Source organism: Gopherus evgoodei, chromosome 1 (genome assembly GCF_007399415.2).
Source record: "Gopherus evgoodei ecotype Sinaloan lineage chromosome 1, rGopEvg1_v1.p, whole genome shotgun sequence".
In the NCBI taxonomy this organism is placed as follows: domain Eukaryota; kingdom Metazoa; phylum Chordata; order Testudines; family Testudinidae; genus Gopherus; species Gopherus evgoodei.
In genome coordinates this window covers 19,914,748-19,942,458 of record NC_044322.1, presented here as the reverse complement: position 1 = coordinate 19,942,458, position 27,711 = coordinate 19,914,748, and the positions used below count along the sequence as shown (strand labels likewise).

At 42.4% G+C, this 27,711-nt stretch overlaps 1 protein-coding gene across 1 annotated transcript in view; it reads right to left on the bottom strand.

Moving 5' to 3' along the window:
* The window catches only part of TYR (tyrosinase), a 68,016-nt gene extending 43,641 nt beyond the window's left edge, over positions 1 to 24,375 (bottom strand). Inside the window, exons 1-2 of the mRNA XM_030550887.1 lie at positions 23,557 to 24,375; positions 6,354 to 6,570 (exon numbers count right to left, since the gene is read on the bottom strand). Coding sequence (XP_030406747.1) covers positions 6,354 to 6,570; positions 23,557 to 24,375 — 1,036 coding nt within the window. The remainder of the gene's footprint in view (positions 1 to 6,353; positions 6,571 to 23,556) is intronic.
* Between the last annotated feature and the right edge of the window lie 3,336 nt (positions 24,376 to 27,711).

Genomic DNA, 27,711 nt, shown 5'->3' with positions numbered 1-27,711 from the left:
GCTGGAGGCAGTATGGTCATAGATTACAGGATATTTGCCTCCCACCTTCCACGAAAAAGAGTCTAATGGTCTATTATCAAACTTTATTTTCAAAGTGTGGTCCATCTTTAATTTGTCACACTGACCCCAAGCTATTATTGTAACATTCTTAGTGCTTTGTGTTGCAGAGGAACTCCAAGGATTTTGGACCCAGTCTGTATTAATAGAAGGAAAATATGAACTGATTTTTTCTTCCAGACTTTTCAAATGCTCAGAAATGACATTGACCAAATTACTGCCAGCAGGATCTGCTGCATTTGTCAAGAGGAACATTTCTATTGTTCCTTTTGCTACTTTTTCACACCAGAAGGCTAACTTAGACCTAAACCCATGCTGTGCTGGAGAGAAGATACCTGGTTTCACCTGGCATTTTCCTGTTCAGTTCATTGAGACAGCAGAAACTATCAATCAGCTAGGCAAGCTTTGGGCAACATATACATACATTTGATTGCTGATGTGCCATTGATTTCTCCACAGTTAGGACAATTTTGATCTCCTCTCTCAGCTCATACAAGTGTGAGAGAACTTTTCCATGGGAAAGCCAGCGTATTTCAGTGTGCAAAAGTAAACTTGGGTGCTCCACTCCTGTTTGCTTACACAGCAAGGCGAAAAGGCGTGATTTTAAGGGCTGGGATTTTATAAACTTCACTATTTTTAGTGCTCCATCCAACACTAACAACAGTTTTTTTGGCAGTGTTTTGGTGACAAGAGCTTCACAGTGCCGGAAACAGTGGCTCACCAACATGGGGTTTTGTTCCCTAACCTTGCTTACAAACCCCTTCACTTTGCCAGTCATGGAGGCTGCTCCATTGGTGCAAACGCTGATACAATTTTTCCAGTGAAGTTCTCCATCCTCAAAGTAGACTGTTGTCACACTGAGTATTTCCATTCTAGTCATGTGACCTGGCATTTTTTTGCAAAACAAAACCTTTTCTTTGATAATATCTCCATCAACGTACCTTGCATTAGCCAAACATTGAGCATGGCCACAGATATCTGTCAATTCGTCAAGCTTTCTGCTTGATTTTAATTTTTCTTGGACCACCATCTCAATAACACTGGCATGTCATCAGTGCAGTGACGTATGTTATCTGAAAGCAGAACTTTTTCAATTTCCTTGGCTGCATATGCACCTAACAATTACTCTCATGATTTCTTTGCATGCTGGTAAAATTGATGTTTCTGCGATTGTATGTGGCTTTTTTGCCTTTTCTACAAGCTCAGTGGCCACATATCTTGCTTCCAGCACTTTGTCAGAAACAGCTGCACAGTCGATCACCAATCATGCTTGATTTTCATTCTGATCCCTCAAATGCATAAAAAAAAATGTCCTCTTTGGAAAGGGATAAATGTTTGCTTGTAAGGTATCATTTTAACTTAGTTGGTACCATGGCATGGTTTGAGAGTTTCTTCCTGCACACAAGACATTGTGGAAGAGGGCAAGATGGTTCCCCTGTAGACTAAAATCTTTATTGCAGATAGCTCTCACAGAAGTGTTGCTTCACTAATTTCACTTTTAGTTTTATGTTCATCCCTGCAAGTAGAGGTAGAACAGCCAAAATCTTTTTCCTTCAAATATTTGTCCATTTTTGGGTCATAAATTGAAATTCAATGCTGTCACTTTTGAGATTTGTAAGATCTGAAAAACACACTGACCACCATTTGATTCCCATAACATCAAGTTCATATGAGTGTAGACTCAATGTTACGCTACCATAGGCCATTCTTAATGTGCATTCATGAGCCAAGCCAGAACAAGGCTAGTAGGGTTAAAATCAAAACAACCATGGCGGCTAATGTTAGATCATGATCTGTCTTTTGTGCCAAAATTAACGTTTTCAACAGTGGAATCTAACATTAAAGCTAAATATAAGAACTCTGTACAAAAACATGCTCAGTGGAGAAAGTGACACGCACTTAAGAATAATATTTTGGCATGACAAGCAATTAATAATTAATCGTTTCTTCTCATTCCCAAAATATGAATAACTTTCTTTGCAGTTTTTAAATGCAATATAAATAATGGCAATGCTGTTCTGGCTCAGGCTCATTCTAGCTTTTAACCTCAGTCAAATGTAAATATAAAATTTAGGCTTGAGTCGTATATCTTTTTTTTTTATATGCATCATCGTCAAAGGCTCATTGCAGCACATTGCGTTCGTCAGGGTGTGCCGTCTTTGCTTACTTTTTACCCCTCTTAACCTCACTTTGGGGACTGGAATGTTACGCATGCATAATATTGAAAGGGGCCTCCTTGTGGAGAGCAAAAGTACAGAATGTGATCTGGCTCCGACGCTAATTAAAATATCAGGGAAGGTTTAGTACTCACATGTAGTTTTTAAAAAAATTCCACAGCATGCCTCTTCCGCCCTAATGGCTGGGAAACACTGCTCTAACATGTGCTCTGCTCTTAAAGGCACAGTACATTCTCCTAACAACAGTGGCAGTGTTATGTAAGCTGGCAATTTAAAGCTTGCCATCTGAACACAACTAAAAATTAGCCAGTCACAATGACACAGCTTACTCATGGTCGTGAGCATAAACTTGTGGAGTGATCTTCTATGCCCATCAAACATATTTATTCAAGGAAGGAGCCTCAGCAAGAAGCATCCAGACTCCCATTCTTCATGTGGCTTTGTGTCTATGTTTTATAGGATGAGACATCATGATTCTGTCCCTTTCAAAAGTACAAATAGCTTCTTGAACCACATGGTCACAGGGGTATTGGCTGGATTCTGTGTTCACTTACTCATGATTTACATTTTTTGGTGTAATTCCATTGAACTGACATCAATGTAAAACTATTGTAATAGAAGAATTAGATCTGGTGACTTAGAGGTGGAAGGGAATGCATAGATCACAATCTATTAGAGTCAAAGTCCCTTAAGGCATTCAGGGGACTTGCAGTGTGCAAAAGTCCTATGCAACAGCCTTATGCGCACATAAAGAGTGTGCACCATTTTTGCTGAACAGAACCTGTATATGCTGTTCTGAAAATCTGGTCTTATATTTTGCTATTATTTGTTTTTCTGTTTAACTCTATTATAAGAAGAGAACTGAAAAACTTACTTGAAATTGACATTGTATTGGGTCTTGATTTGGGACTAGATGTCATGTGAATGCAATTATGGTTCTTGTATCGACCTAGTCCTGTGTCAGTACCCCTGCCCCTTTCCAACACCCTCCACACCTGTTCCCTAGCAGTGTGGCTCCATTTAGACTTTGCTACAAGAGCTTCCAATAGCCATGACATCTCCCTTAAAGGGAGATCCCCAGAACAGACAGAGGGAGCCTGCAGAAGTGGACTGTGTTGCCTTCTTTGTGTAATCTCTGCAGAATGGACAAGGTGAGGAGGTTCATGCCCTTAGTGTCACCACAGACTCAAGCTCTTCTCCCCAGGCCCATCTTTCCCTAAGGTGGATCCTGGAGCCTGTGAAGACCCCTCTGCACAGTTCCAGGAGCAGGGTAGTATCTGACCATCCTCCCCACCGCCTTAAAACCAATACAGAAATTATCCTATCATGGATCTCAATGGGCCACTTAGACTCCCTTGGAGTGTAGCTGAAGCTCCTTCACTGGAACCATTTAAATCTGGACTAGCCAAAGCCCCAGTTAATATACTGCCAGCCGCCATCATGCACCGTCTTTCTATGATTCTTTTAAATTAGCATATATGTGTGGTGGAAGAATAGATGTTGGGTTAGAAGAAAGATATCAGTGTCGAACTTCTGTGGGGTTATTATAAAGAACAGCGGATTTGCCGTATATATTGTAAAATATGCCTCAATGTCCTTTCAGCTGTAGCACAATCCAAATAAAAGCAATAACCCATTCACAGTGGTGTTGGGAGCACACCTTATGATATTAACAAGTCTCAACACAAACTGCTGTCACTGTGCGCAGCAGCCATGAAATTAAAGTGACGAAGAAACAGCACTGGAGAAAGGGTTCAATGAATTAATCAGACAAAACATTGATTGCTAGTTTAGCAGACAGCAAAATAAGAATGAAAATAGGTCTTCCCAACCTATTCAGGTACTGCAGGTTGTAAGTGTTTTCTTGATTATTGTGCAGTTTTGTTGAGCATCTGTACTACTGCCTTTTTATATATCTTTGAAATATTATATATATTCTGGGATAACTCAACGTGTTTTGTGATGCATCTTACATGAAGACACTATGCAAAAATAAATTCTAATTGTAATATGAATCATAATGTCAATACTCTAACAATCCCTGCCTGCCTTTCTGACATCCAGAAACCAATTTAAGCTCAGCGGTGGAAAAAAATGAGCTCTTCAATTTTTTTTTTCTCCAAAGTCCTTCACACTCCTTCCATTCTCATGAAGCAGGGACAACACTTTCATCCTACCTGTCATTTGGGCCTATAACCTGGGTGTCTTTTTTGACTCTTCTCTCTCTGTACACTCACACATCCAGGCTGTGTCCAGGATTTGCTGCCTTTTCTTGTGCAACATCTCCAAGGTCCAGCCCTTCCTCTTTGTCCTTGCTGCTAAAACTCTGATTTAGGCCCTCATAATTTCATGTTTTGACTACTTTTATCTCCTCCTTTCTGGCCTTGACATCATCTCCCTCTGCCTCCCAATACTTAAATCCAGTCAAAACACAGGAGCAAAAAAAAATCAATTTTCCTGGTTCTCTGGCTTGTTTGTCCAGCCATATCACCTCCCTCTTTCCAAAAACTCCACTGCCTCCCCGTTTTCCACTGCATCAAGCACCAACTATTTCCAGGGCTGGGGTCATTCAATGTCTGAAATCTCTTGTGGCTTCAATGGAGTTACTCCAATTTTTTTACCAGTATGAGAGGAGACTTTGGCCCACAGTTCTGATATGAGAATAATTCATTGTATGTTGTGAAGGAGGCAAAGTGTTTTATGCATAAATTTAAAGGCTTCAACTGCTGGTCCTTGCTGCAACTTTCAGTGTTGTGGTGGAATATGATTGTGGCCCTTTGTTGTGTCCATGTTCTGTGAGAAGGTTACATACCTGCCAACTATATGAGGCATTAATGGAAACATGTCCTGCCCCATGCTCTGGGCATATGAGGCAGCACTGAAGCAGTTAATACACACATTTTATAAATAGAAATAATCTTCCAGTATCATTAGCAAGGTAGCAAGATTCAAAAAGGGACTGACATAGTTAATTGTGCCTTTTGCAACGTTTCGTGAAGGCAAAGTTGCAATAAAATGTTAACATGCTACATCTTATATTTCTTATTACTTACTCAGGATCAGGTTAATATTTAAGGAACCTGGCTAAAAAGATTCTGGCTTGCTGGCTGAGGTGCTCTCCTCCTTTGAGTACGCTAAAAAGAGTATCCAAATTTCTAACTACCTATCCTCTTTTTGGTGATTCTCTTGTGTACGTACTTGGTGTAAAAGTTTGTCCTTATTTTACTATATCACTTCCATAGGAGGAGAAGTCACACTTTTCCAATAATGTGCATTTTTGGAAGAGATATTAAACCTCATGTCTCAAGGCTTAACCTAATCTCTAACTATGGGTATGTCCACACTGCAGAGAAAAAGCCATGGCACTGAGTCTTAGTGCCCAGGTCAGTTGATTTGGGTTTGTGGGGCTTGGGCTGCAGGGCTAAAGATATCAGTGTAGACTTTCCTGCTTGGTCTGGAAACTGGGCTCCAAGCCCCTCCCTCCTCACTAGATTTACAATCCCAGGCTCCAGCGCAAACAGAAACATCTGTGCTGCTATTTTTTAGCCCCTCAGCCCAAACGTCACAAGTCTGAGTCAATTGACCTGGGCTCTGACACTCGGCACCAGTGTAGACATACCCTGTGTAGATATGTCTATGCAGCAGCTGGAAGGTGTGATTCCCAGTATGGGTAAATGTACACGTGCTAGCTGTGCTCAGGCTAGCAGACTAAGAATAGCAGGGTTGCCATAGGGGCTTGGGATTGTCATCTGAGCACACGCCTAGGACCTTGGATGGGGTTGTACTCAAGCGGGTAGCCCGAGGCACCATGTGTGCTGTTACAATCACATTGTTATTTTTAGGCACTAGCTTAAGTGGAGTTAGTGTATGTACATCTAGTTGAGCTGGGAATCACATCTCCCAGCTGCTGTGTAGACGTACCCTTAGAGATTTCCAGGAGGAACTGTGACATCAGGTATATTATCAATTCCACCCCATGAAATCAGTCCAAGCTGCCCCAGGTTTACAGGCTCTACTTATTTATAAGTTACAACTTCCATCTTGAAACAGCATTATTCTATATCCCTGGAAAGGATCACTCTATGACTGGAAATGCCATAGTAGAATAAAATGTGTTACCTTCCAAAGTGTTTCTGAAGCTGAAATTGGCCAATTTATCCATGGACCCTGATTCGTATTGAGTCAACGTTAGACAAAATTCAACCTCCGCTGAAGATGGGAGCCTAGGTGTCCTTGCTTTATCATGGTTCCCAGGGTTTCGAAGTATAGGGCCTTCATTGGTGGCATTGCATAAAGCCTGCCGGCTGTTGTACTCCTCAGATAGGCTGCAAATTACCTGTGTAAAATATCAGCACAGTTGTCTTGGTTACAAAAAGGATAAAAGCAAATATTATTTTACTTTTCAGAATAAGTTCTGTGACCTATAAAAACTAGAGCAGAAAATGCAAATATGATACCCTCTGTATACGAAATGATGTTTGTATTAACTACAAACTGCAAAAATGACTCTTATGTAAGTGGCTCCCTTTCATATGACAAGCACATGTAACATATTTAAAATTGACCCACACTTAACATTTTGAAATTATGTATTTTTCCCCGTATGAAACACACATACCCTTGCCACTTGGGCTAGGGGCAAATTCAGCCCTCATTTAGAACATAAGAACGGCCATATTGGGTCAGACCATTGGTCCATCTAGCCCAGTATCCTGTCTTCTGACAGTGGCCAATGCCAGGTATCTCAGAGGGAATGAACAGAGCAGGAAATCGTCAAGAGATCCATCTCTTGTCATCCACTCCCAGCTTCTGGCAAATAGAGGCTAGGGGCACTTCGAGCATGGGGTTACCATTGATGGGCCTAGCCTCTATGAACTTATTTAGTTCTTTTTCGAACCCTGTTATAGTTTTGGCCTTCACAAATCTCCTGGCAAAGAGTTCACAGGTTAACAGTGCACTATGTGATGAAATACTTGCTTTTATTTGTTTTAAACCTTCTGCCTATTCATTTCATTGGGTGATCCCTAATTCTTGTGTTATGTGAAGGAGTAAATAACATTTCTTTATTCGTTTTCTCTATACTAGTCAATATTTTATAGACTTCTATCATATCCCTTCTTAGTCATCTTTTTTCATGCTGAAAAGGCCCAGTCTGTTTAATCTCTCCTTTCTATAGATGTTGTTCCACATGCCTAATAATTTTTGTTGGCTTTCTCTGTACCTTTTACAATTCTAATATACCATATATACTCGATCATAAGCTGGTTTGTTTATAAGCTGACCTCTCCCAAGATGGATAAGTAAAAATGGAAAATGTTTATGACCTGTTCATAAGTCGATCTTTATAATTTAGGGGTCAGCAAACTTTGGCCCCTGGGCTATCAGGATAAGCTGCTGGTGGGCCGAGATGATTTGTTTACCTCGAGCATCCGCAGGCACGGAGGTAAACCTAAGTAAACAAAGTGTCCTGGTGCGCCAGCTGCTTACCCTGACAAGCCAGGACAGCAACTGGTGGGGAAATTTTTTTGGGGGGAGAAGCTGGGATTCAGGGGAGTAACCCCTGTAATCACCCCCACATGACCCCATCTCTAGCTCAGGACCCCCACACTCTTCCCATCCCATCGCTTCACACTTTATCTGGGGAGGGCCAGGGAAGGATGTCTCTGGCCTGGCTGGAGCTACTCTGGCAGGCTGGGCAGCGCGGCTGCAGCCTGGTCTGAGGTGTGGGGCCAAGTGGCATGGCTGCAGCCTGCCAGCCCCGGAGCTGCAGCTGCTTCAGAAGTTGGGGTGAGAGCAGCGTGGCCAGAAGCAGAGAGACTCTGGTCCCGCCTCTTCCCTTCTGTCTCTGCTGGCTGTGATGCCTCTCTTTGCCCCCTCTGTTGGGGATAGGGACTCTGTCCCACCTCTCCCTCTCTATACCCGTTCATATGCCGACTCCCTTCTCTGGTTCTTCCCTTTTTTACTAAAAAAATTCAGCTTATGAACAAGTATATATGGTATCTTCTTGAGATGGGGAGACCAGCTCTGCATGCAGTATTCAAGATGTGGATGTACCATGGATTTATATAGAGGCATTATAATATTTTATGTTTTATCTATCCCTTTCCTAATGATTCCCAACATGCTTAGCTTTTTTGACTGCCACTGCACATTGAGCAGATGTTTTCAGAGAACTATTCATGACTCCAAAATCTCTTTCTAGAGATGTAACAGCTAATTTAGACCCCATCATTTTGTATGTATAGTTGGGATTATGTTTTCCAATGGACATTACTTCACATTTATCAACATTGAATTTTATCTGTCGTTTTGTTGCCTAGTCACCGAGTTTGCAAGGTCTGTTTGTAACTCTTCACAGTCTGTCTTGGATTTAGCTATCTTGAGTAGTTTTGTATCATCTGCAAATTTTACTACCTTATTGTTTACCCTTTTTCTCAGCTCAATTATGAACAACTCTGCTTCCAATACAGACCTCTAGGGGACACCCCTATTTAGCTCTCTCAATTCTGAAAACTGATAATCTATTCCTATCCTTTGTTTCCTATCTTTTAACCAGGTACTGATCCATGAGAGGATCATCCCTCTTATCCCATGACCACTTACTTTACTTAGGAGCCTCTGGTTACGAACCTTGTCAAAGGCTTTCTGAAAGTCTAAGTCTACTGGATCCCCCTTGTCCACATGTTTGTTGACCCCCTCAAAGAATTCTAGTAGATTGGTAAGGCATGATTTCCCTTTACAAAAGCTAGGTTTACTCTTCCAAAAAAAATCATGTTAATCTATGTGCTAGATAATTCTGTTCTTTACTATAATATCAACCAATTTGCCCGGTTCTGAAGTTAGGTTTATCAGCCTGTAACTGCCAGGATCATCTCTGGAGCCTTTTAAAAAAATTGGCATTGCATTAGCTATCCTCCAGTCATCTGGTACAGAATCTTATTTAAATTATAGATTACATTCCACAGTTAGTAGTTCTGCAATTTCATATTTGAGCTCCTTCAGAACTCTTGGTGAATCCCATCTGGTCCTGGTGACTTATTACTGTTTAATGTATCAATTTGTTCCAAAACCTGATTCTGTTACTCAGTACACTGAGAGTACTTTAAACTGCAAGTTTTCCCATTGAGTAAGCACAGTTGGGCCTTAGTGCAAATAAGGAAAAGGGCATACTGGTCTATCTTCTTAAATTGTCTCTGCTTTATTCTCTGACATAGCCTTCCTGCGTGAATATGGGCAAGTTGCTTAGTGTCTGTGTGCTTTATTTCTACATCTGGTAAATAAGGATAACCCCACTTCCCTACCTTGCAGGGATATTGAGACAACAGATACTTTGAAGATTGAGATACACTCATGCTGTGGCAATGGGGGCCATATAATGATTTTAGATGGAAATATACTAATTACTATACTACAGCATGATTTTCTTAAAAGATTACATTTCAGCTCTGGGTAATGCCATCTATAGTGCAGCTACTTTGCGCCAATATCACCAATGCACAAGTGCTTTAAAGTTGCTCACCAATCATCCCCAAGAACAGAGTGATGGTCGGGTGATGTAGAATCATGGGTCTTGAAGGGACCTTGAGAGGTCATCTAGTCCAGTCCCCTGCACTCAAGGCAGGATTAAGTATTATCTAGACCATCCCTGAGGGGTTTGTCTAACCTGCTCTTAAAAATCTCCCATGATGGAGATTCCACAATCTCCCTAGGCAATTTATTCCAGTGATTAACCACTCTGACAGTTAAGAAGTTTTTCCTAATATCCAACCTAAACCTCCCTTGCTGCAATTTAAGCCCATTGTGTCTTGTCCTCTCCTCAGAGGTTAAGAAGAACAATTCTCTCTCCTCATTGTAACAACCTTTTACATACTTGAAAACTGTTATCATGTCCCTTCTCAGTCTTTTTTTCTCCTGACTAAATAAACCCAGTTTTTTCAGTCTTCCCTCATAGGTCATGTTTTCTAGACCTTTAATAATTTTTGTTGCTCTTCTCTGGACTTTCTAATTTGTCCACATCTTTCCTGAAATGTGGTGCCCAGAATTGGACACAATACACCAGTTGAGGCCTAATTAGCGCAGAGTAGAGTGGAAGAATTACTTCTCGTGTCTTGCTTGCAATACTTCTGCTAATACATCCTAGAACGAAGCTTGCTTTTTATTCAACATTACACTGTTGACTCATATTTAGTTTGTGATTCACTATGACCCCCAGATTGCCTTCCGCAGTACTCCTTCCTAGGCAGTCATTTCCTGTTTTGTATGTGTGCAACTGATTGTTCCTTCCTAAATGGAGTACTTTGCATTTGTCCTCATTTAATTTCATCCTATTTACTTCAGACAATTTCTCCAATTTGTCCAAATCATCTTGAATTTTAATCCTATCCTCCAAAGCACTTGCAACCCCTCCCACTCATTATGCCCTTCCAGCATGACTGTGAACCACTGATAACTGCTATCTGGGGACAGATTTCCAACTAGTTATGCACCCACCATAGAGTAGCTCCATCTAGGTTGTATTTCCCTAGCTTGTTTATGAGAAGGTCATGCCAGACAGTATCAAAAGCCTTATTAAATTCAAGATATACCACATATTTCGCTTCCTCCATATTCACAAGGCCTTATTCACTCTGTCAAACAAAGCTATCAGGTTGGTTTGACATAATTTGTTCTTGACAAATCCATGCTGACTGTTGTTCATCACCCTATTCTTTTCTAGGTGTTCACAAACTGATTGCTTAATTATTTGCTCCATTATCTTTCCGGGTACAGAAGTTAAGCTGACTGGTCTGCAATTCCCCGGGTTGTCCTTATTCCCCTTTTTATAGATTGGAACTATGTTTGCTCTTTTCTAGTCCTCTGGAATCTCTCCTGCCTTCCATGACTTTTCAAAGATAATTGCTATTGGCTCAGATATCTCCTTAGACAGCTCCTTGATATGGTAGTAGTGCAGTCATAGCATCTTCTATGCATAGCAGCTCTTCCCCACCTCAGCTATTTACATAAAATAAGTGACCTGGGGGAAAAAAAGATGTGTCCAGGTTTCCCTGTATCTTGGCTTCCATGTTGGCCTTGTGAAGCCTCACACAACTAACACAAGTTAGGACAAACCTGAGACTACTCTAACCTATGACAGGAACCTACCTGATACTCAGCCTGCCCAGGACTGGGGAGAATTTAATGGCTTTTGATAGGCAGGAGATCAATTTAGATGATCTAATGGTTCCTTCTGACCTTAATGTCTATGAAATCTATGAAAATGAAAAAGTGGAATAGTGGCTTAAAAGCTCCTGGAGTTGCACTGTGTGCTCCTCAGCTGTACCCGAGGATCTGGGCCAACAACTGTATCTGTTTAACGATCCTCCCCCCTACAAAACAAACAAACAAAACAGAAAAACCTCTCTATCCCCACCAAAACACAAAACTCTGTGACCAATTGTCTGCCTTGTCTATGTGCTTGGTCATGGCATGTGTGGAAGGTGGATGTGCAACAGAAAACAGGCCAGGGAGAAATTCCCAAAGAATTCTTTCATGCTGATTGTATATTTGTATTTAATGAAATAAAAGACTGAGCAAGAAGGGCAAGAGGCATCCTGTTAGCATGAAGTGGAAGAAAGTAGGATTGTTCATCCTTAAAGGCAATGTCAAGACCAGATGTATCAGTATCACCCAAAATCCAAAAGGCATTTGATTTATTTTTTAATAATTAACCTTATTTTTCCTCCCTTAAAGCCCCCTCTTATGTCTTTAGGATGTAAGTAGATGGGATATAGACTTTGTTACTCTCTCTCTAAAGCAACACCTATGCAATTCTGTTGTCCTCATTATGGTCATATGAGTGTAACTGAGAGCAAACTCTGTCCCTCGTGTTTGTCTGTCATATTTTACCTTTTCTGCAGTGAGCTGTACCTTTTCTACACATGCAGTGCTATACATTATTACCTTTAACAACAAACAGTATACTTAAATTTGACTGGTGATGGGGCCCAAACCGCCCCCAAAGAATCTATGCCTTGCACATAAAAGTTCAAAATAGGGTGGGAAGGTAATGGCTGACTACGATCATGATAGCGCTCCAGAAGGTCAGAGTGGAAATGTGGAATGAGCAGCTTGGATAGGCATGTAGTGAAAGGTACAATGTTTGCTAGTACAGATAGGCCAGGGGTAGCCAACCTGAGTTTGGGAAGGAGCCAGGATTTACCAATGTACATTGCCAAAGAGCCACAGTAATATGTCAGCAGCCCCCCATCAGCTCCCCCACTTCCTCCTGAGCTCCAAGCGCCTCCTACCCCCCCGCAGCCCTGCTGATCAGCGCCTCCCCCTCCCTCCCCGGACCTCCAGATCAGTTGTTTCATGGCATGCAGGAGGCTGGGGGTGGGGGAGGAACAAGAACAGGCTCAGGAGAGGGGGCGGGAAGGGGTGGAGTGGGGGTAGGGCTTGTGGCAGAGCCAGGGTTTGAGCAGCGAGCACCCCCTGGCACATTGGAAAGTTGGTGCCTGTAGCTCCAGCCCTGCAGTCAGTGCCTAAACAAGGAGCCACATATTAACTTCTGAAGAGCCTCAAGTGGCTCCAGAGCCACAGGTTGGCCGCCCCGAGATAGGCTCTAGAGAATTCCCAGCACAAGCACTTCTAAAATCTGGGAGAAAAGCCGAAGGCCATTAAAATAAAAAATCAGAAGCCAAAGAGAAAGTTGTTTGCTTTGCAGAAGGTAAGATGTGGCTGTCATAACTTTAGTCCCAGATTTGGACCTTAGCGTCCAAAATATGAGGGTTAGCATGAAAACCTCCAAGCTTAGTTACCAGCTTGGAGTTGGTATTGCTGCCACCACCCAAAAAATTAGAGTGTTTTGGGGCACTCTGGTCCCCCTGAAAAACCTTCCCTGGGGACTCCAAGACCCAAATCCCTTGAGTCTCACAACAAAGGGAAATAATCCTTTTCCCCTTCCCCCTCCAGGTGCTCCTGGAGAGATACACAGACACAAGCTCTGTGAATCCAAACAGAGTGACTCCCCCTCTCCGTTCCCAGTCCTGGAAACCAGAATCACCGAGTCAATCTTCCTTCCCCCCCCCCAACCCAGAGGGTATGCAAAGTCAGGCGAACAAATCCAACACACACAGATCTCCCTCTGACTCCTTCCTCCCACCAATTCCCTGGTGAGTACAGACTCAACTTCCCTGAAGTTTCCCAGTAAAGAAAACTCCAACAGGTCTTAAAAGAAAGCTTTATATAAGAAAGAAAGAAAAATACATACAAATAGTCTCTCTGCATTAAGGTGACAAATACAGGGTCAATTGCTTAAAAGAATATTGAATAAACAGCCTTATTCAAAAATAATACAAATCAAAGCACTCCAGCACTATATTCATGTAAATACAAAAGAAACAAACTCTTTGGTACTCACAACTTGGAAACAGAAGATTAGAAAGCAGAAATACTTCTCCAAAGCTCAAAGAAAGCAGGCAAACAGAAAACAAAGACTCAGACACAAAACTCCCTCCACCCAGAGTTGAAAAAATCTGGTTTCCTGATTGGTCCTCTGGTCAGGTGCTTCAGGTAAAAGAGACATTAACCCTTAGCTATCTGTTTATGACAGTGGCTTTTGAACTTCAGGGTGGCAGAGAAAGGGAATCCTTGCTCTTTTCAGTTTTATTTGTGTTTTTAGTCCTATGTACTATGTGATGAGGTTTTATTAATGTTGTTAAAGTTAACGTCACTAGTGGGCACAGTTTGTATATGCCAATATTAATATCTAGTATGACCAAGTAGGGTCGAGTATCAGAGGGGTAGCTGTGTTAGTCTGTATGCACAAAAACAACGAGGAGTCTGGTGGCACCTTTAAGACTAACAGATTTATATGGGCATAAACTTTTGTGGGTAAACCCCCCAACTTCTTCAGATGCAGCTTATGCCCAAATAAATCTGTTAGGCCTTGGCTACACTGACGCTTTACAGCGCTGCAACTTTCTCGCTCAGGGGTGTGAAAAAAACACCCCCCTGAGCGCTGCAAGATACAGCGCTGCAAAGTGCCAGTGTAAACAGTGCCGCAGCGCTGGGAGCACAGCTCCCAGCGCTGCAAGCTAAACTCCATGAGGATGTGGCGTAAGTGCAGCGCTGGGACTACACTCACACTTCAAAGTGCTGCCGCGGCAGCATTTTGAAGTTTTGAGTGTAGCCATACCCTTAGTCTTTAAGGTGCCACCGGAGTCCTCGTTGTTCAAGTAGGGTCAGTAAATTATAAGAGGGAATGTTAAGAGAACACTTTCATGACACACTGCCACAAAATATAAAATATACGCAAATAGTAATACTTAGCTCTTATGGAAGGGATTGAACAGGGCACATTCTATTTTTTTAAAATTTTAAAAACCCTCTAAGTTAAAAGATTATTATTTAGGATGCAAAGTCAAGAATTTTAAAGTTAGGAAATGCCAGATTTACATTGCCTGTTCAACCTTAATGATCCTAATGCACATGCTGTGAGGGGACAGACCATTTTTAATTAGATGATCACATGCTATTTTTTTTCCACGGGACCCCTGCCTTATTCAGTGCACAAGATGGATGCACAAGGGGTCAGAATGAAGGTTATACAGGCAACAGTAAAATAGGTAAATCCTAACTTTTGACTTCTTGACTTTGCAACTAAATAAGGCCAGCACATACTGACTACTCCACTGATTTACATCAGCTGAGTATCTAGCCATAGATTCATGGATCCAGCTTCTGCTCTCTGTTTAAAAATCAGGAGTAAATATAATGCAATAAAATGTGTGAAAAAGAATGGAGATGAATCAAGTATCAGGCCTTCAGTATTCAGGTCAGGGCTGCATGTTCTAGGGGGAACAAAATCAAGGATGATCCAAGTTCAGGCACCACTCCTCAGAAAGAGACAGGCAGATCTGGAGAGCCCTAATGGTAATGGTACAGATTATTGTTAGTATTAACTTCAGTTGGGCCTCGTGGTTAAAATTCCTAGGGCTGCTGCTGTTGGAGATAAGAATGTGTTGCCCTGCAATGGGTTTCATCCCAACTCCTGGATGGAACCGCATTAGAGTCCATGGGGCTCTGCAGGAGTCTGCTTGCACAGAGCAGTTTTTAGAACCACAACCTAGGAGGGTGAGAGAGAGACAGTCAAATCATAAATAAATGTAGGACACTCATATGCACTGGGATATTTATCATTATTCATTCTATAAATAGATAAAGTCCCAAATATTTCCATCTGCCTCTCAACCTAGCCATCATTGCTTGGCTGGCTTCTTATAAGCATTCCAGCAGAGGGGGGATGCTTATATGAAATCAAGTCGCTCTGGGTCAAGAAATGTTGATTTAAGAAAAGGGGAGTGAAAATGACTGTCTGTCACTTTCTATCAGTTTTGAGCCACAAATCAGACAATCTGGCCTTAAAATTAGACTGGGTGTCTTTCTAGCAGTGGTATTCACTAGTTCAAACAAAAGTTATGGACCTAATGCAGAAATTTTTTGGTGAGGTTCTGTGGCCTGTGATATGTAGGAAATCAGACAAGATGATCATAGTAGGCCTTTCTGGCCTTAAAATCTATGAAAAATAGGCCTTTGTCACCCCCCTTTCTCCTAATTCAAGATCAGGCCTCCCTTTTAAAAATTGCACTACTGACGTTTTTCTCATTTGGAACAAATACATAGATTCACACTGGACAATGCTCACTCTTGCAATCATTGCAAGGCCCGATCCTCAGCAAGCATAAATCACGGCAGCTCCATTGAAGTTGTTATGAGCATACACAATAGCTGCATTTATAGAAAGAGTTAATAGACAGAGTGCCAGTAGATGGCACTCAAGAATATGTAGCATAGTTCCTGGATTTAATAAAACTTCTTGTTGTGCTCTGGAAATGGGTTCCTTTGTAGAGCTCTTCATATCATCTCTTAGAACAACTCAGTGAACTTTGCTAATTTGCACGAGCAGAGGAGCTGACCCCAAGAAAAAGGGTCTGATTCTCCACACTTCCAAATGGAATATTAAGGTTAGGAAATATTTGTAAAAGTTTGGTAGCATTTACTGTGACTTTCACACCTTTCTTTAAAGCTGTTGTTTTTTTACCTTAACCCTTAGGCCCTGATTCTGCAGTTGTCTCTCTGCAGACAGATCCCTACACCCATGTGGAACCAGTTATAGGACTGGAGCCTTAGACTTTCTTCAGTCTTGTTTTAATCTTTTATAAATAGCTTATTTTCTTAACTGCAAATATTTCATTTTTTAATGCCGGCATTATTTGTGATAATTCTTTAAGGTTAAGCCAATGAGAACAGTGACATGCACTGCTTACAAACATCAAGCCAAAGTTCTTATGTTAATTGTGATAAATATTTTCTCAAACACATGGGAAGCTGTTCAAATATATACAGATCTACGCATTAAAGGGAGAATAAACGGAGGGCTAGATTGAGCCTGTGCTCATTGCCTTCATTAGGGGGTGGTGTGTAACTCAGCCTCTCAAATCTTTCACTACTCCTGCCTGGATCCCAGGGGATAATAATTCACACCACCTCTTTGCTAGGTATATATGACTGCACTTCCCTTCAGTTCCACTGGCCAACATATTGAGTGGAGAGAGCCCCTCCCCACCTGCTTGCGTGGGAGTGGGAATGGGACTGGGCACGCAGCCGCAGCAGTCACCTCACACCTGAAGTAAAGATGCATGGAGGCTGCCCAGGGGTATGACTCTGCATGACTGCATTAGGGCCTGGCACAATCAGGCCTTCATTAGGTGCCATCCAAATGCAACTCACTCACCAAACGTAGGGAGATGCGAGAAGAATCCTGAGCTATTGTGGAACAGAACTAACTGAACTTTGGCGATCCTATGACAATAACATCCTGTCTTTAAAACCAAGCAAGGAACTCTGATAGAGATTATGCATATTTATATCCGATTAAGAGCACATGAAGAGCTCTTTTAAACATTTGTGGGACTGAAAAGATAGATTAGCAAATGGACCGAATAGAAGAAAAATGTAGAAGTAAAACTTCAAAGAGATTGTAAGAGACAACTCTACCAGGGCATAAGGTGACAAATTATCATCAGTCTATGAATTTCTGACGTCTATGGCATATGCATAAATTAAAGGCGCTACTGAAAGTGACAAGACTGACGCAAACCCAGCCTCTATAAGGTATGTTCTCCATGTTCAGTGAACTTTGGTTGAAATTCCTATGCAGAGGAGCAGCCCAATGCCTGAGGACATCTTACCTCCCAACAGTACTGGAGTTTGCTAGCATGGAGTGGATATTATTGCGAATCACTGCCGAAAGATTAGTTCACTCTTGCTGGTATTTTCCTTCTGGTTTGCCAGGGTATGACATTGTGCTGCTTTTCTGGTGCCAGGCCGTGCTTCTTTGGTGTGGCCAGCCCTGCACACCAAATGCACACTGACCCTGTCTCCTACAGAACAGATCCCTTTTCACTGAGTTATTAGTGTGCATTAGTATTGATGAAAAATCTCTCCTGGGAATTTCTAAACTTCTGATCATTTCTGTCATTAAGGTTTTTTTTTTTTACTAGGTTTCTTTACAGCTACATATGTGGGGAACAAACTAGCAACTATAGGCCAAACTCTCCTCCAAGATGTGAATCCAAAATAAATCCGGTGAATGAAATCAGTGGCATTACTCTGGGTTTACAACAATATAACTGATGGGAGAATCTGGCCCACGCTTCTTGTTTGGGGGCTTTCTTTCTATTCATTTCTCTGCGGCACATAGAGCCTAATCTCCATGGAACACAGCATGTAGATTCATTTCTGCTTGGCATGTAGATTCTAATCTCTCTGTAACACAGCATGTTTCAGATTTAAAATCCCTGTAAGTAGACAGCAAGGAGACTAATCTTCATGACCACCTGATTGACAGCTACTTCCTCACAAACAGCTGTCAGGGGGTTATTTTTTCCTTTTGAAAATGAACCTGTGCAGCAGATATGGTCTTAAACTTATTGTGTTGTGAGTTGCAGTCAGAGGCATAAGTCAGTTTCTGAGATATGGGTACCTGTGGCTAGGAAATGGAGTTAGCTTCAGGGCCTGAGCCGCAGCTTCAAAGTGCTGTCTGTACAGGCATTTTTAGAGCACTACTGCGAGCCCCGCTTGCCTAAGTCTGTCAAACCAGCCTGGGAATCTTAGCTTGCTTTTGCTTGCTCCAAACTGCTGTGTGGATATATCCCTTGGCTAGTGCCCTGTGCTCTGGAGCATCCTTCCTGTCCTGGTTTGGTCACAATAGCCAAATAAGCAGACAGCCCTGTACAAATAATGTGAGATGAGATGTGAGGGGTAGTTTGTTTTTTTTGTTTGTTTGTTTGCTAAGCAGATAGCTTTAAAACAATGCTTGCAATTTTATTCAAAATTAAAAAAAAATCTGCTTTAACCTAAGAACATTTACCCCCTAAAAAGGGCACAATAAATACTGGAGCAAAGGAGGATGGGCTCTTTTTTTGTTTGGTAACTGGAGGGTGGTGTTTGTTTTTTTTATTTACAAGTTTTGAATGTGGGTAAAAAATAGTGCTTGGAATCATGCTCTGGTGGCCCCCTTAATTATGCAGCCATCAATCCATCTCTGCGATAAATAGACTGTGCCTAGTCCTTAACTAATGTGCCCAAGTATCCCACTTGCACACCCCATACAGAGGTTGCTCACCATTGCCGTCCCCAGACACATCCAAGGTGGAAAAATACTACTATACTGATTCAGCAGCATTTTATACACATTTGCATAGGTGTAAATGTCTGCATGGAGTGCCAGTGTAGTGGAGAATTGAGCCCAGGGTGAAGACCTTACATTTCTGTGACTGAAAGCAGAACTTAATCCAGTCTGGTCAATTACTTCCTCTAGCCTATTTTTCAAGATGCCAGAGTACACCAGGCCCAATCCAATCTAGCTGCTTTCCATTACGGGAGCAGGACAAAGCAGCCAATACCAGCAACTCCGGCTAGAATTTATACTGTATTGTCTTATTTTGTCTGCAATGTACCTGGCACCCAAACCCAATCGAATATAACGTTCAATCTCAATAAACAGAGCCAAATTCTGCTTTTACTTTCACCAAAGCGAATCCATGGTAACTCCATAGACTTTAATAGAGTGACTCTAAATTTACCCCAGTGCACCAGAGAGCAGAATGCTGACCAAAAACATTCAAACAGGGCACAGTGCTTATTTCTATTAGCCAATACATTACCTTGAAGAACTAAACCCCCCCACCTCAATCACCTCTCCAACTTCCATGCAAAGCATCTGCTTTCTTTCTCCCTTGCCCCGGATTTGCATGGGATTGTATAGCTCAATACAGCATTAATGAGTGCATATGGGTTTTCTTTAAGACAAAGAAATCTAAAGGCCATAGTTCAGCCATTAGTTACAAACACCTGCAAGGATAAGGTTAACTCTAGAGTCGAAAAAACACCATATTAGCTGTTCCTAACAGAAGCAGGAGTCAGAAGTCTTTCTTAGATGATAAACATGAGAAAAAAAGCATGGACAGATAATTCACTCAACTAAGTGGTAGCAGTCGCATGCTGAAGAAAAAAAGTGAGAGGGGGGAGCTGGAATTTCAGCATGCAGGCATGGGTATCCATGTTGCCATAGCAACTTTGCAATGGAATAAAGTATTTTGCTCCTTTCTTTAGAAAGAGTTGCTGTGCTACAAATAGGCACTTTATGTTTTTTTAAACAAATCCATAACAACCCCTTGAGTGTGCCACTGTGTCCTAATTTTCCTAATGCTGCAGAATCCGCAGTCATTATTTTATTGCATTTTGAAAGGGCATTGTGGATTTTAAAAGGACACTGTGATACTTCTTTATTTTAAAGTCATTTTTAGCTGTTTCTCTTCTCTTCTCTATCACTTAGATTGCACTATTAAAAGCCTGAATTCCTACACATCTCTCAACCCTCCACCCCCTTATTAGTTTGTCCTTTGTTGTTTGAGTGGCAGTGCTTTGGCAATCAGCATACACTGCACTAGATCTATGCCTGCCTTCCGGCTGAAGCTTAGACTGTTTGTTTCCTTTTAGTTTTATGGAATGAGATTCTGATTCTAGTGTCAGACTAAGGCATTTCACTGACTTCAGAGTTACTCCATTATAAATAGAGCAGGTTGGGAATTTTCTGACAAACCTTTTTATGTCAGAAAATGGCAATTTATTGAAGCCAAAACTTTTCATGAGAATGTATCTGTTGTGATACAACTTTTGTTGGGAAAAAATGTTCAGGTCCAGGAGGGAGCAAATGACTCACCTGAGAATGGCCCAGTGGTTAAGGTGCTCACCTGGCACAGGGAAGACCTAGCTTCAAGTCCCTAGTCTAGCTGATTGAAAGCAGGGACTTGAACTTGGACCTTTCACATCCTGGATGAGTGCCTAACCAGTGGGCTATGGAGTCAATATCATATTTCTTTTCTTTCTTTTTTGGGGGTAAAAACCTTTTAAGATCTTGGTTTCATCCAAAGGCAGACTGGAAAAAATGATAGGGGTCTGGAATACCATTTTATACCCATCTCTAATTGTAAGCCATAGTAACATTTGGCCTCAGAGCTACTAAAACAGTGGTCTCAAATGTATTTGATCATGCCCTCAATCCCTTCTGTCTATTGTTGCTTACGTTCTTCCACAAGTGCATATACCATCACCCAGCTCTGAACGCAGAGCAGAGAGCAGCACCTGCTGGCCAAGCACCCAGCTCTGAAGCCAGCTCCACACCAGCAGCAGTGCAGAACTAAGGGTGGCAATGTGAAAAGTGATATTTGTCAATATCACTTTTCTCAGCAGAGTTAGTGCCCCATTGCCACCCTTACTTCTGCACTGCTGCAGCCTCCCTGGTGGCATCCTGCTGCCACCTTCCGGTGAGGGATTTGGGGGCGGGGCAAGGAGAGACCAAGCCTGGGCTGCCTCTTGGTGAGGGTTTGAGGGGACGGAGAAGGAGAAACCTGGGGTGGCGGGGCTCCGGCTGTCACCCCTGGGGTGGCAGGGCTCTGGCTGCTCCCTTTATCCCATCCCATCCCTTCCCCTCCTGGCTGTGCATGGCCCTTCTGCACGAGCCCCAGCCGCTCCAGGGCTGACAGCCAGAGCTCTTTTCAAAATAAAAAAAGGTAACGCAGCTCACAGCTCCCTCAACAGATTCCCATGCCTCCCTTGGGAGCCTGCCCCATAGTTGGAGAACTACTGTACTAAAGGAACATCAGTCTAACTTGTATCTTGACCATATGCTTCCCATTTCAAAACATGATTCTACTATCTTGCCATTGTAGTTCAGGAGTAAATCCGCTGATGTCAGTAAAGTTACACCTGGGTGTTAGAGGAGAATCAGAGCCATTGACTGTGAAGTCATAGTTAGAACTGGTTTGAAAGTTTTAAAAAATAGGCATTTTAAAAAATAGTACCAAGTGACTTACATGCCTAAACCCCATTTTCAAAAGTGATTTAGGAAATGTTGACAATGGGACTCAGGTGCTTTTGGAAGTTTTACCCCAAAACTAAACATTTTTTAAATATGCTGCATCCCCTCTTCCCCACAGCAGTACTTTTGTGCTCAAGACATACAAAGACTTTACTTTGATGAGATTTGTCTTGTAAGAGAAGCTTTCTTCATTTATAGGATATCTGAATGACAGCCAACCTGAAATGGTAAATTATACAACACCACTGGTTTTCAAATGTACTATAGCAAAGCTTTTATGTGCTCAGACACTACATTGATAGGGAACCTTTACATATCTAGCTAAATCAGCCAGACCTTTGAAAGGGTAAGCAAAGCATCGCTCTCTCACCCCTCCTGCTTTGTAGGAAACAGTATTGCGTACATGTGGAGACAGCTAGAAACTTGCTAATCCTGTAAGAATATCTGCACCCTGTTACTATTGACCTGTCATCCAGTGTGCTATATATGTCTTAATTAGACTTCACACTCCACAGGGCAGGCACAATAGGCCTGATTCTAGTTTCACTTACACCAGTTTCACACTGGTGCAACTGCATTACCTTCATGTTATTTCTGGTTTAGACCAGGGAGAAATCAGACGCGGGTCTGCTGTATTCTCTGGGTGAGATCGTGGCTCCACTGAAGTTAATGACAAAACGCTCACTGACTTCAATGGAGCCAGGATTTCACCCCATGTGTTTAAGTGCCACATTCACATATGGGACTATATAAGTAAAGTTCTGCAGGACTTTGCTAGTTGGAATGAGAAAACCACCCTCTGAGACAAATGACATCTTTCTATATATTGGACCAATTTCAGTACTTTTACCATTCTGAACTGGTGTCAATCCAGAGGAATTCCACTTACATCAATCCTCTGATTACACTGCTGTAACTGAAAGGAGCCATTGCATCAGTTCAAAATACAAGGCCAGATTCATTGGTATATTCTGACTACTTTGTGCTACTCTGGTGATGCAAAGCAGCCACAAATCCAGCTTACCAGGCTGGCGTTAGCCAAGTTTGTCTTTGTTTTGTGACACCAGAGCATCACAGAGCTGCTGGAGCATATTGGTGACTTTGTCCGACAGTCTGTTAAATCACGGAAACAAAGGACCAGATCCTCAGCTGGTGTAAATTGGTGTATCTCCAAGTAAGTCAAAAGAATAATGCCATTTTGCACCAACTAAGGACCTAGCCTTTAAAGTTTTAAACTCCAAAAGTGCACTAGGACACTACTATGTATATTGGATGCACATCTGCTAGATAAATAAGCAAGACTATATTATTTTATAGATTTAGCTGAACTGTGTTTGAAATGTAGGAAGACTCCAAGTGCTAAATTTTTAGCCCATTTTAACAGGGAGATTAGCTTTTATTTTTCTTTTGAATAAATCACCGGACTTTATTTGGAAATGACTGCTGTTAACAGCATCGCCAATCCTTTTGGGTGCAATAAAGACTTTTTACTTTAAACTAGATAAGCTTAATTGGGTAGTTTAAAAATCTTGGCTGGAAAAAGAGGTTTTGAGGGGGTAGGGGGTGGAAAGCCTTTCAGATTGCAAAGCACATTGATGACAACTCCGTGCCTTTGTTTCCATTGCTCAGACACTAACATTGCCATGAAGAGGCTGTGCGCCAGAGACTTGCATACAAATGCCCTACTTTCTCTTAGCTGGATGTCTGTATCCAGCACTGTTGCAATGTCGTGTTATGCACCTTGCTTTAGGAGCAGTGATGCACCCAAAAGGTGATTTAGGATTTTTTTTTTGTGAACTAGATTTCCCTCTTGCCACAAGTCGATTAGCATGTGATATATCAGATCTCTTAGCATAAAGTCACTCTTCCAGCCCTGCCTCCCTGCCAACCAGTCCTTACCTGCCACGAGGAGAAAAAGGATGCTGGGCTGAGTAACTGAGGGTTAGTGGGGTGTCTGCCTCCCATCAATTCGTCAGTGCAGACATCGCAGCCTTCGGCATCTCGCCAGTCCCAGTAAGGAATGGTGAAGTTCTCATCTCCTGTGATCTTCTGGATCTCATGTTCCCACAGCAGCAAGAACAGTCGATGCCAAGGTAGAAAACCTGGGGCTTCATGGGCAAAATCAATATCCCTCCATATGCTTGACCCACCCAGCAAGGTGTCATGAGAGACGTAGTAATGCATCCATACGAAGAGGTCGTAAACATTGATGTTCCTGAACATGGGGGTCGAGCCATTGTTCATCTGAGCATAGGTGCCACTGGCGATGACGTAGTCCTGGCTGGGGGTGTGCTTTGCCAAGTTGAGGTAGGCAAGGAACTTATTCTTCTCTCTGTTACTAAGCTGGAAGATACTTCTTCTCATGAGCATCCTCCTATTGGCACAGTTGGGCCCTGAGAACCCAAACCTGCACCCCCCGCAGTTGAATCCCATAAAGTTGCTGTTGCATTGGCATGTTCTGTTATAAAACACAGCAGGCCAGTCCTCTCTGTCATCCACCCCTGTGAAGGGGAACTGCGGCCCGAGTGGGGCATGGGACAGAAGGATCTCCTGGCAGGAGCCCCTGCCCGAGAGTTCCCCACAAGGGGAACCATCCCCAGCCCATAGTGGGCAGCATTCCTTCCTCAGCAGGCTCTCTGAAGATGCACAGGCTCGGGGGAACTGCCCGGATGAAGGCTGCAGAATCCCCAGCAGGAAGCCCAGAGCCAAGAGACACATCCTCACACAACAGCAGGCAACCTTCAGTGCTGTGGCTCAGTGCATGAATAGATCTAACCCCTGCCACAGCCCTGCATATGAAAAAAAATTTTCCCCTCTGGTGGGAAAGTTTCACTCCTGACTTTTTTTTTTAACCGTGCACCTTTCAATCTCCTTTGCCATCGACTACACGTACACACAATTCTTTGTTAATCTGATTATCACATGTTCTGGGTGAAATCCAAGTGACTTATTTTCCCCTGGCCCTTTAGCGTTCAACATACACAGACTTATTATAAGCAGTCATCTTCTGTCTGTCACATGATCCTTTTCCTCTGGCAACTGTAGACCAAGTAAAACTTGGATATAGAAATAGTGACAGCCGTTTTAATTCCTTGTTTGCTTATGTGCATTAGAATAATGATTTGGTTTAAAAAAAATAGATGAAGTCTGTTGAAATAAATAAGCACAGCAAATCTCTGGATTAAAATACACTTTATTAATTTATTTTTAATCTATCCCTCTCAATCTGAGACTCATAAAATGACCCTATTAAAATGAGGCTAAAGAGAGTGTGAAAGTAGGATCCAGTGCAGAATTAAGGGTTTGGTTTTGGTGAAATGTGTTCAGACTGAAAACACTTCTCTTCCTCTTAGCGTGGCTCACTGCAGAATAACTTCACAGCATCCCTTCTCTGACAGAAGGTCCCATTATACATGTCCTCATCCAGTAGCTATATTGAGATCAGTGCAGCTATGATAGTTATTCTGCATGCTTCCTGGCTTCCTTCATTAGTAAAACTTAGTAGTAGAGAAATTACAGGGAGAAAATTGCAGGGGAGAGAGTCAACCTGGGACTGCGCTGCAGCCATCCATACTCTGATCTGGAAAAGGGACTGTGATTTCCCCTGGGAGGGAGTCTGCAGACACTGGATCTACATGCTGTAACTGATGTTACATTGGCTGTGTTCCAGACTATCCACAACCCCTTTCTTCTTCTCCGCTGGCCTAAGCAGAGCCTACCTATGCTGCACGCAGGGTGTGGGAGTGTCCCTTATGCTTGCTTTGCAGCAGCACTGCAGTCATACCACTGTGTGCGGATGGGGGGAGCCTTCCACTGCCCCTATGCTGCTGGGTGAATCACACATTTAGAAATTTCCCTCCATCTTGTCTTTTGTGAAACTGGGGTTTCTTGTTATTGAGGAACATTTTTTTAAAAGCAGGGGGATGGGATTACCACTGACTGAGGACTGCTGAGAGTTCCTGTGTGGCTGGAGCATCAGCCAGGCAGGGCAAGGCAGAACTTGGCTGGGGAATATTGTCTTTTGCTGGAACCAGCAGGTCATCACATGACCCTGCTGAGGAGCATGAGGTGCCTTAATCCTGTTGCCGTCTATGCTCCAGCAATGCAGACAGATTATCACAGGGTCTCTGTGGGCTCGGGGCCTGCGGTTTGGAGTTGCTTTTTTAATTGCTTCTAACCCCACTGATGTTTATAGTGCTCTCTCTGTTATTCATCTTTCCTTTCTTGTGCTAGGCTTGTTGTACATTGCATGACAGAACTGCCACCCATTTAGTTTTCGGTATCAGGATGCTTAGGAAATATGTGCAATTCCATGCCTTTAACTAGCTCTGCCAGGTTTGCTGGTGTAGAGCCAGATAATTGAGAAGACACACAGAAAGCCAGGCAGGAGGAGGGCTGGGGAAGGCTCTGGGTGGACGTTTCACACTGAAGTGCAGAGAAGAGAGGTGCATACACACGTGCGTGTACGCATGCTTACTTTAGAGATAATGCTGTTTTTCATATTCTATTGGAGTTCCTTGTTCAATGGTCAGAATAAAGGTGAATCTGAGGCTTTACCACTGTTTCCTGACACCACGTTTCTGAAATAGCTGATTTGCAGGAGACTCCATGCGCAGAGTTTAGGCCCCAATGGGACAAGTTATAAGCTTGTCTCTCTCCCCAACAGAATCAGATCCAATAAAATATAGTATCTCGTCCAACTTATCTCTCATTGAATCAATGGCAGGATCAGGACTAGAAGGTGGATTTCTGGTCCCATGCTGTAACCTCTAAGCCATGCCACCCCTATAGCTGTCATATGTTGCTCTCTGAATTAATTATGTGAGCCATACTGTTAGAAACCAAATTGCACAATCAAAATACAGAACTATAGAGATCGCACAAGAAGTCACACTGATGTGCAAAAATAGATCTTAATGCCCACTGATTTTCAAATCCATCCAGTGTGCTTTCAGCCCATTCTACTTCCTTTAAGGGAGAAAATGAAAATATATTTAAAAAGGGACATTTCTCATTTGGAAAAGGTCAGTGAAAATAACTTCAGCTCCAAACTGCTGACATTGCAGTAGTTCTTTTCTCGGTTTCACGTTTCTAGTAAAATTACTATATGTTCTTAAAGTCTTTTAACCTGTGTGTCACTGTGCTGATGCTATCTCTTAAAATCATCTTTTAAAAAGGTTTTTAGGCTATTCTGTCCCTTAAAGTTTTAATTGTCTTCTTGGGAGCTAAATAAGTCAATCTGGGATGGTGAAGGGGGTTTGGGAATCACTCTTGCAGTTGCAATGGGTTTTATCACTGATGATAATTCAGTATAATGTTGGATAAAGGGATGTCAGAAGAACACAAATGACTTCGAGAAAGTTAGTGCAGACCAGGTACAGTAGAAAGAAGAATCACATGGGGAAAGAGTTGAAGATGTGACCCTTTGAGTGACACAAGTAAAAGGAATTTTTAGGTAATGTCTACACTACACAGCTTTTAGGGACATGGCTGTGTCGCCACAGCTGTGCTGCTAAAAGTCGTGCAGTATAACCTCTGTTTGTCAGCGCTCCTGCCTACTGAAGACTTCCACCCCCAACGAGGGCATCCACGTTGTTGCAGGAGAGTGCTCCTGCTGGTAACGTGCAGTTCACACTGGCACTTGTAGCGGCAAAACTTTTGTCTTTTGGGGGGGGAGGGGTTAACACCTCTGAAAGACACAAGTTTGGGTGTTCAGTTGCCAGTGTAGACATAGCCTTAGGAAGGAGCAAAAGGAAGAGGGAAAGAGTGGGAAAGACAGCAAGAGATAACATAAATAGGTCCAAATGGTGCTGTGTGTTGCACAGGTGTCGTGCTACTCCCTATTGGCTAGATTCTGCACCCTTACTCAGTTTTGGAGGACTCATAGATGGGCCCTTCTGGCATTATAGTCTGACCTCCTGCACATTGCAGGCCATGGTACCTTGCCCACCCACTCCTGTAATAGACTTATAATCTCTGGCTGAGTTACTGAAGTCTTCAAATTATGATTAAAAAACTTCAAATTAGAGACTCCACCATTCACACTAATTTAAA